At 47.8% G+C, this 10,022-nt stretch overlaps 1 protein-coding gene across 1 annotated transcript; it reads left to right on the top strand.

The window, feature by feature from the left end:
• Positions 1-166: 166 nt before the first annotated feature.
• On the top strand, positions 167-5,542 carry TCEANC2 (transcription elongation factor A N-terminal and central domain containing 2; the record flags this gene model as incomplete). Its single annotated transcript, XM_083868047.1, has 4 exons — positions 167-268; positions 1,246-1,387; positions 2,627-2,820; positions 4,578-5,542. The coding sequence occupies 4 exons, from the start codon at positions 167-169 to the stop codon at positions 4,764-4,766; spliced, it is 627 nt and encodes a 208-aa protein (XP_083724173.1). The 3' UTR covers positions 4,767-5,542.
• Positions 5,543-10,022: the final 4,480 nt, after the last annotated feature.

The raw sequence follows: 10,022 nt of genomic DNA, 5'->3' as shown, positions 1-10,022 counted from the left end.
CTGGAGGGAACTACCGTGCGGAAATGGTGGGGCCTGCTGGGAAATGTAGTCTGCACCGTGGGGTTCCCCCGGCCATCCCATAGGGCCTCGCCCCAGGAGGGAACTACCGGGCGGAAATGGCGGGGCCGAGGTGGCGGCTTCCGTGAGGGAGGGCGGCTGGGCCAGCATGGATCGGTTCGTGTTGCGCCGCGCCCGCAGCCCGCAGAGCCCCCGGCGGGCCGCGCCCGGGCCCCGCGCCTGCCGGCAGGTCACCCTCGAGTCCCTCAAGGCAGGTCACCGGCGGGAGGGAGCGGGGGCACGGCCCGGGCGGGGCGGCGGGGGAGCAGCGGGGTGCGAACACCGGTTCTGCACCGAAATCTCTGCGGCGCTGAGGTGGGGTCCGGACAGGGAAGGGGTCATACAGAGGTTATACAGGTGCAGAGGGCTCTGCTGCCTTGGAAGGGGCTCCATGCGGCGTCAGGCTGGGCACACGATTCGAGGACAGCCCGGTGACAAGGCCAGCCTCGGTATTTCCAGCTGGCTCTCATCCCTTTCCAGAAGAAAACGCTTCGGTTCATTTAATGCGTGTCCTGCGTGAGATCTGCACGAGAGATGAACCATTCTTGGGCACCTGCTTGTAGAAACACAACAGCAAAACATTTGCTGCACCAAAGAGTTCGTCGAGTGTGGCAAAAATCAAAAGAATGGTTCATAAGCACTGCAGATGTCTGGACACTGCTGGATAAGATGCCTCATGTCCAAAATATGAGACTTGCACTGTTTGCAGGCTGTTCTGTCAAGGTCTGTGGCCAAACCAGTGAAAAACGCTGCAGCTGTGCAGGGTATTCAGGTCTGCATTCCTGTTCCCTGGTGATTTGTTTCTCACCTTGCTGGTGTTGTTTTACTTCTGAGTCCATCTAATTGACTAAGCTGGGTTCTAAGGATAAACAGCCACCTCCCTCTTAATCCCTTTTCCTATTTAAAAACATTTTTGCAATGGAATCTTTAAATTCAGAACTCATCTAGGAGACATTTGCTACATCCCCAGAGTTTGGCAGACCAGGGTGAAGCCTCTCACTTTGTTTGCTGGTTACTTCAGTCTTGATCTGCAGGAGTTTCCTAATTCCAAGCAAGTACCCATCACATACCCTGAGCCATGATCAATAATTCATGCACTGATAACAGCCCCATTAGCTGAGATGAAGGTGGTGTCCTTATTTATCATAACAATATTCCACTTTCCTAATGGGCTTTTCTTTTTCCCAGAGAGTTGTGGTAGTGGAAGACATAAGAAGATGGAAATCTATCCTCGAGCTTCCTGGGCAACCAAAAGAGAACCTGATGGAAGCTTTGGAGGAGCTGAAGAAGAAGATACCTTCCAAGGAAGTGTTACTTTCCACTAAAATAGGTACATCTATATAGGTCTAATAGGTCTGTCTAAACTGTGAATTATTAGGCTGTCGTGTGTCTGCTCGGCTTGTCAGTACACTAGAGATCAGTCTGGAAGCTTTTTAAGAAATGAGGAAATTGCTGCCAATGAAATATTGTTGATACCAAGCCTGCAGTTTTCACAGCTTGTAGTGAAAAAGTCAGCTGTCCTCTGATTCCTCCCAGGAAATACTGCATCACCCCTTCTGTGGTCAGAGTTTTGAGGAGCTCTCCTTGGTAACTGTGTTTTATTCCTTCTCCTGCTGTCTGTCTGTCAGTGCTCATTTATCTGATTTGGCTGAATCCTTTGAAGGTGTGGGAAAACCTCCTCAGACTGGCCCGGAACTGCTTCCTGCCTCCTCCCGCTGAGGAATCCCCAGCAGATGGGCAGCTCCAGCAAACGGCACAGCCCAGTGCCTGCCCCTTCTCCGCAGGGCTCGGGGGAGGGATAACGTGTGACCACATGGTCCCTGCCCCTCCTGGACAGGGAGAGCATCCCGGCCTTTGTTTGCCGTCAGAGCAGCCGCGTCTCTGCTCACAGAGCCCTGCAAAAGGAGCTGGAATCCGCCCCTTTCCCCATCCTTCTGCTCTTTGTCATTCCATTTGCCATGTTCGGCTTATTCAGGCTTTTCCCGGGATTTTTCCCAAGGCCTGCCTGAGCAGCGCCGGCCTGGGAGAGCCACTGAAGCCTAACAGTGACATCTCCTGGCCGACAGCGCTCCTGGCCAGGGAAAAACGCCCCTCTGGAAGCAGCAAAAGGTCTCTTTTGTCTCCTCGCAGGGGAAAAAGCCTCTTCTGCACTGCCAGGCCCTCTCGATGGGAAAGATTCTGCTTGGAGTCACCATGGTGTTCCCATGTTAAAATGCTACAGCATCACCAGCAGCATCTGCTTCCTTAAAGGGGTTCCCAGTTAAAAAACAGCACTTTTTGTAGGCCAAGCTTAAAAGCCTTTACCAGGATCAGTGTAAAAAACTAGTAGCCCTGTGTTAAATAAGTGTCACTCCACACCTTGGGGGCTTGGGAAGGTGATTTTCCCAATTCCCTGCTGATTCTCAAGCTCCATGCTTAAATCCTGGTCATTTTGTATTTTTGTGTCAGTGCTTTGATTGTTTTGCTGGGACTGCCCCAGTTAAGAACTGTGTGTGGCTGCTTTAGCACCAATAGGATCTGACTGGTGTCAGCTGTATGTTTTCCCAAAGGAGCTGTTCCTGTTTCCCAGGTCACACCGTGAACAAGATGCGCAAACACCCCGACCCCGCCGTGTCCGGCCTGGCCAAGGACATTTACAGGGAGTGGAAAACCTTCCTGAGGGAGCACTCCAACAGGCCCTCCATCGAGGTCAGGAGTGATCCCAAGACTGAGGCTTTCAGGAAGAACGCTCGGAAGCTGCTCAGCGAAGCCCTGGAATTAGAGGTACAGCTCAGAGCTGCTCATCTGTGGCTCCAAAAATTCCTTCTTGTAGGGACAAGTTAAACCTTTCCCAGCCAGAGCTGCTGCCAAGCTGGTCCTGCCTGCTGAGTGGGGACAAGACCAGGTGATCTGTTCCTATTTTTAAGGATTCAGAGCTCATGCTTGTTTATAAATAACTTCATTTGCAAGGCAGATAATGTTTTTTGGTCGTTAACCAAGTGAACCTGCTAATTGTGAGGTGTGTTTGCTGTCATTTCCATAACCTGTCAACAGATTACTTGTGTGGCCTCTGCAGTTGGGCTGTGCAAGGAGGAAATTAATAGAACAAGAAGTTTTTCCTACTAAACAGCAATGAAAGCAACAGTGGGGCTTTTGGGGTGTTTCCTAATTAAATATTTGTAAATTTAAACCTATAGCAAAAACAGAGAGGCAAGGCTGACAGTATATAAAGTGATGATAAATACCAGATCCCTCAGCTATGTTTAACTAAATGAAAAAGGCTTAATAACTAGTTTATGGTCTATGAAATGCCATAATAATGATAATTTTCAATTTATTCATTAATTATCCCTTAAATGAACAACTCAAGTGATAAACATTCAAGAGTTTCAAAGTAGTGTGTTTGCTTGCTGTGAGAACAGCCTCTCCAGCTTCCAGCCTGGGGCAGCACAGAAGGGTGGTTTGCTGTAGGAATACCTGAGAGAGGTGGGAGCTCACCTTTGCTGGGTCAAGCTTAGTTCTTGGAAAGCACAGCCATGCATGGTGATTAGAGTGGCAGTAAAGTCTAAATCTGTGGAATAGAAAGACTCTGGTGCCACCCTAAAACAAGTAGAACAGGGTAAAACAGAAGTGGGTAAAGCAGAATTGTTTTTGAACAGGACTCACCTGAAAACACCTGCAGCCAGCACATGTGCAAGCAGAGGTCCCAGCAGTTGAACTGCTTATAAAGGCAGGGGAACCACAGCTGCTGCACTGACACCTGAGAGGCTGACAAAAGGGAGAAGGGAAGGTGGGACTGAGTGGATCCAAGGGACTTTTTAGTGATGGGTAGCAAAACCTGTGTGGTGAAGGACCTGCAGGAATACCCCTGAGCTCACTGGAATCTCCTGTAGGCAAAGCATGGGAGATTCCCCATCAAAAAAAGGCAGAAGTGAAATTAAATCATTTCTTGAAGGATGGGGGATTTTTTCCTAAACTGTGCTGAATTACAGATTTTGGCACATGTTGAAGCAATAACGACATAATTAACATTTAGCAAATCCCTTTCTGCGTTCTTAATTACACCTCCTTCTACACACAGGGAGCCCACATTTCCCTTTATAGCACCAGGAAGAGAATTGCCAAGTGTTTGGCATGTCTTGGAGTTGCTGTTGGAATCAAGTTTGGAATAGTATCCAAGGTACCTTATATCAGCCAGATCAAAAGTGAGCTTTATGGAGACGCTACAAGCACAGCTTATAATTGCAGTTGAAGCTTGATACCCAAAGCTTGTCACAGATTAGTTTCCTGTTGTGATGGCAAAGTACTGGCACCCAGCTGGAGGTGGGGATATGTTCCCTGCCACTGACCACGTTGCCTTGTCCCTTAATTGCCAGGGTGGAATTAAATTGCTCTTCCTGTTACACTTGTGAGGGGAAGCAGATTTCCTTGAATCTAAGCTGATTAATGAAGAAACACCAAAAGGCACCAAACTCCAATTTCAATCAGCTGGCCTCCTTATTAAGTGTAAAGATCTAATTTTATACTTTGCTGTTTTTCAGATTGATCACCCACTGGCTGAAAATATTGAGCGCGAAGCTTTTCATCTCTGCTCCCGCCTCATTAGCGCTCCGTACCGCAGGGCCGTGCGAGCCCTTGTCTTCTCATTAAAGCACAAACCTGAGACCCGAGCAGGAGTCAAGGATGGCACACTCACTGTCCCTGCCTTTGTACAGAGCCATAAAAAGTGAGGTGTTGTGCTGGATCCCCAGGGAGAACGTCCTGTGCCTGCAGCTCCGTGGAACTGGGAGCCCTTCCTGCAGGGAGGGGAGTGCAGCAGAGCTGACTGGGTGACCCCTTGGCACCACTCCATCAACAGGGCTGCTGGAGGGAAGAACTGATGATGGAATGGGTGCTGTAAACCTGCCTTGGTAGAAATCCATATGGGTTTGTTGCAAGGAAAGTTTCTTCTACTATTCTGTGTATTTTCCATCCTTGCTGACTCACCCGTTTCTCTCTTCTGCCAGCTCAGTTTAGCTCATCCCTGATGTGGATCTTGAGGTGTAATCAGCTGAATAACCCTTTTAAAGGAGCAGCTCTGTGCTGTGCTGGAAATACTGGGAATTGTGGGTAATTGGTCCATGGGAGGGGATTCCTGGGGGATAATTCCAAACTCTAGTTAGCCCTCAATCAGCCATGTCTGCTGCAGCTGGCTCTGCCTGTGTCAAAAGTTCTTTTGCCAAGGTGATTTCCCTTTGCTGCATTCCAGAGCTGGATGCAAAATGGATTTCAGTAACTTCCATCATCTCAGTCATCCTGTGAGATCTGGGGCATTTTCTAAAGCCCCAGGGTAAAGGTGCTGTCTAATGCCTCTGCTGTTCAAGGAGCAGCTCATTCAGCCTTCCAAACCTCACTCATGATGTAAACATGGTGCTTGTTCTTACTGTAATGTGAAAAAAAAAAAAAAACTTGTAATGAATTTTCTAAATAAAAATAAATACTCCTTTTAAAGGCTTTTTTTTTTCCTCTAAAAGGAACAGGGTTCAGCATGATTGCATGAACAAATCTAAGCAACAAGATATTGTTTAAATTCTTTCTAGTTATTGAAAATTGGAATTCTTGCCTCTATATTTGCTCTGATTTCTTTTGTGCCACAAGTTGTCTTGTTCTCTATAAGCTATTAGTAAGGCTGCTCCAGGCATAATGTTCCTATCTTCACCTAAAAAATGACTGACTGTCATTACTTGGACCTGCTAGATGCTTATTTCATTTGCAGAAAACACCCAAAACTTAACTGAGGTGTTGAACTCCATAAATTTAATTAGATGATTGCAGGTTCTCTTAAGAATATCTTAAATTCTGTTTTGTTTGCTTGGGCCAGTGCAAGACCAGTTTTGCCTGTACACATTGTCCTCAAAGAGCTGAACACAGGGGTTTTATTTGTGGGAAGTTAAGGTCAAGTGTGTTGGAGGCAGAAATTAAATTGGCAGATGCATGGGTGGTGATGATGTGAGCAATATTCAGTAAGATGGAACACTTGTTGATCAGGCTGTAGCAAAAAATGGGGAAACCCTCAATTTCTTACAAGCAATCAGCTCCATTTCCCACTTAAATAGCTTCAAACTGCACAGCTGTAATTGAATTTGTGTATCCTGGGCCATCAGGAGGGGTTCAGGATCAATGAATGACACAGATTTTGCATCAGAGCTGCAACACCAAGACCTGCAGTATTTATTTTCAGTTTCCTGTTCCTGGTGCCAGGCTGTGTTTTCTCTATTTGGGTAACGTGAGAAGCAAAATTCCTAAAAATGAGGAACTTCTGGTCTAATGATAGCCAGGCCAAAGATGTTTCCCACACAGGTCAGATGTAGTCTGGCTGTGCCAAATATTTTTCATTTAGAAAGTAACTTCAGGGATGCAGAGTTGCTGCACACGAGCAGAAAACTCTCCTATAAATTTCCACTATTTAATGGTTGATGTTTTTTTCCCAACTTGTTTCAAAGGAACCCAAGTGTAAAGCTCTGGGTCCAGTTCTTTTATCTTAATGTTAAAGCTGGCAATAACATTTGGGCTGAGGATTCACAGACTCAGCTTTGCAGAAAACTGACTGGAGGAACTGGAAAAGAGTCTGGAGGGTTGGACTCATGACCCACAGCAGGAGGAATTCAGGGAGCTAGGGAACTTTTAAAGGACAAAAACAGAAAGGAAGGTGAGGAAAGAAAATAAAAACAGAGATGGGAAAGCAATAGGCCAAAAAGGGCTTCATTTTCCCAAAGGGTTATGCTGAAGGTGACAACAGGATACTTGACACCGGGCACTAATGAAGTTTTTAATTAGTCTATAAAAACTAGATTCCCTCCATGGAGCAGCCTCACTTGCACACTGTGTTTATTTATGCCTTGGGTTACCTGCTGAATGTTTGCTGCTCCTTGGCTCTTCCTTCTCTGCCATGGGTGATGCAGCCCAGTCTTCATGCTGGGGAAACCCTTCTAGATAAAAAGGGAGGATGAAAGGGCTGAGCAGTGGCTCCCTTGTGCTCAGTTTCTCTGGCACGGAGACTGAAATTGCTGGTTCCTTTTTTACAGGGAAAACGTTAAATGAGGGATGCGCCCAATCTAGAGGAAAGTTGTTATTTTCCCCTTTTTTCTTCCAGATTAACCCTATCCCACAGATACCTGTCAGCAAAGGAGTACATACATAAAGCTGGCAGACCTCTAGAGACCTGCTGCACACAGCAAAGAGGAGGGAAGCTCCTTCTGGAAGTGTCACCTCCTGATCCCCCTCCCCATGCTTGGGAAATACAGGGTGGGCTCAGGACAGCACCAGGAGGGATGGAAGAGGGAATTCACTCTTGCCAGAGCTGACTTCTGACCCTGCCTTTGAAGAGCAAATTTGGGAAGGTAGTAGGTGACAGCTTGTTCTGTTCCCCATCAGCAGGCACAGCTCAGGAGAGCTTTGTCCTGCTGCAAATTACTTGGGTGAAAGAAGATGGGAGTAGACAAGACCCTCCCTGTCCTTTGGAAAAGAAAGAGCTCAGCAGCTCACCAGTTTTCATCTTTCAAGAGGCTCTTCAAAGGTTTCTTCACAAAGAACCCAAACTTTTAGATCTCATTTGCTTCCCTGGCAGCCCTGTTAATATGAAGGGTTGGCTAAACTGGCCCTGGATTAAGATATATTAAGGCAAGGAGCAGCCACAGAAATCCTTGGAGCACAAAGGATGCTCCAGAACTTCCCTCCCAGGGTATGTTATGGAGCAGAAATAGGGGGCTGGAGCAGTGGAGGGACAGAGGGAAGCAGAAAAGAAGAGGTAGAGGGAGGGAAACACATGAGGGAATTCCCCAGCCCAGTTGGCCACAACCAGCAAAGCCTTGCTCCTCCATTCAGGTGGGTGAACTGGCACCTCACAGGAGGGGAAACTGAGGCACAAAGGAACTCTGACATGTCACAGTAAGCAAAAAAAAAAAAAAAAAGAAAAAAAAAAAAAAAAAAGAAAAAAAAAAAAGGGAAGCCCATGGCAGGGTTACACTGCAATTAATGATGCTCCAAATCTTGTGCTGGCAGTCCCCTGAACAACATCCATGGTCTCTGTCAATTAAACAAGATTATGGAATGATCCTTGCTAATTATATATTATTATCTAGCAAGCAGTTATCTCGCTATAAAGGGTGATCCTATGATGGACAAACACTGTTCCTCTAGCACAGCCAGCCCCAATGGCAAGAAAAATACAAAAGCCAAAGTAATTTCTGCTGTGGGCAGTATTTTGCCTGAGCTGGAATGTTCACATTGCAAACACTGCACTCCTGTCCCAAATAGAGGGAAAAGGAGGAGGGTGGCTGCAACATGCAGAGCCAGCCAGAGGAAGAAGGCAGGATCACATCTGTATCCCCCAAAGCTGCCACAAAGACATGACTGTAAGCTCAAAATCCAGCTGTGAACTCTCCCATCCATCAGGGAGCACTCAGCCTCACACACCAAAATCCCCATGAGCAGGGCCCTCACTGTCCCCAGGGCTGTGATGATCAGGAAACTGGGCTTAATATAAGCTTGGAAAACAACTCCTGCTAAATGCTGTCATTGCATTTTTAATTGTCCATATGCTTGCTCCATTATGTTTTCCCAGATGGCTGGGCTGCCTGACTACTGCCTCCTCATCTGTGCCACTATGGCCAGGGTCTCCAGCAGGTACCTGGGTACCCAAGGCAGGGACACCCTTGTGGCAGGCTCTGTGTCCCTGTGGCCAGGGTCTCCAGTAAGTACCTGTGAGCTCTGTCCTTTCCAGCACAAGAACACACCCACTGACCCATCCATGCCAAGCTCCTGGGGAGCCATGACTTGATGGCAAAAGAAGGCCTCCTGGCCTTCCACACCAACTCCCAAGAAAACCACCCTGAGGAGCAGCAAACCTGCCCCTGCTTCTTGTGCTTGCCCAAGGGCCAGTCCCTGTTAAATTATCCAAAAATGTGTGAGGAGAGGATGTAGAAGATGCACATCACCAGCATCTTCAGTCGTGGGCTCAGCTCCAGCACTGGCTCCCTGGGCATCACAAGCACCCCATGCCCAGACTGGGATTAGAGTATAAAAACTGAAAAGACACAAATTACCCTCTGAGCAGAGCAATGGGGGAAGGTCTACCCATGGAGGACAGTGGGTGTCACCACAGAAAACTTACAGTGAACATTACATAGAGTAAATTGCCTGGGAAGAGGTGGATCATGACACTCTCTGCTTGCTGGGCTCCCCAGTGGGATGCCCAGGCCTGCCCAGTACCCAGGGACAGAGGAAACAGGGTCTTGTGCCAGCAGCAGTGCCCATTTTGGGGCACTTCCACAATCATTCTCTTGTCCAGTGCAGCAGCACTAAAGCACATCCCCCAGCAGCACACCCTCACAGTGTGACACATCAGGAAAACCTTCCTGGCAAATAGAGAAAACGCAGAGAGCATGGCTGAGATTTTTCAGATATTTTAGCACAGCTCCTCTCCAGTAGGAGCGATCTCCCCAGGGAAGGAGAGGAATAAACCAATAGATCCCCTGGGGGCTCTTGCAGTCCTGTTTTCTATGATCTACAATTTTCCAACAGTTCTTCACTGGATTTGCATGCAGATGTTTGCAGGGGGATAACAGAGGCTCTCCCTCCCACACGACAGCCAAGCCTTTGTCTGCTCCAGAGAGACACGACTCCATGTCCATAAGCAAAGCCAGGAAATGGGGAGGCTGCATCCAGCCCAGCTCAATCCAGCCATCATGCTCTAAATAAATAATCAGATGAGCAACGGGAGCACTGCCTGTGCCTGCTGCTCTCCTGCTTGCTTGGGAAGCACCGGGAAATGCTGAGGGGAACTGAGGCCTGGTGTGTGAGAACCACAGGCAGGGTGGAGGGAAGGAGTGCTGGTGATGGATCCCTGATATTTGTTTGTCACTTATCTGAGCAGCCTCTACTTGAGAAGAAGGGTTTGTTTCAGGAAATTACCTGGGCAGTCCCCATCCCCTGCTGGGCTCCATCCC

This window comes from Zosterops lateralis (genome assembly GCF_965231275.1).
Source record: "Zosterops lateralis genome assembly, chromosome: 9".
NCBI classification, from domain to species: Eukaryota; Metazoa; Chordata; class Aves; order Passeriformes; family Zosteropidae; genus Zosterops; species Zosterops lateralis.
This window is presented reverse-complemented; position numbering and strand designations above follow the sequence as displayed.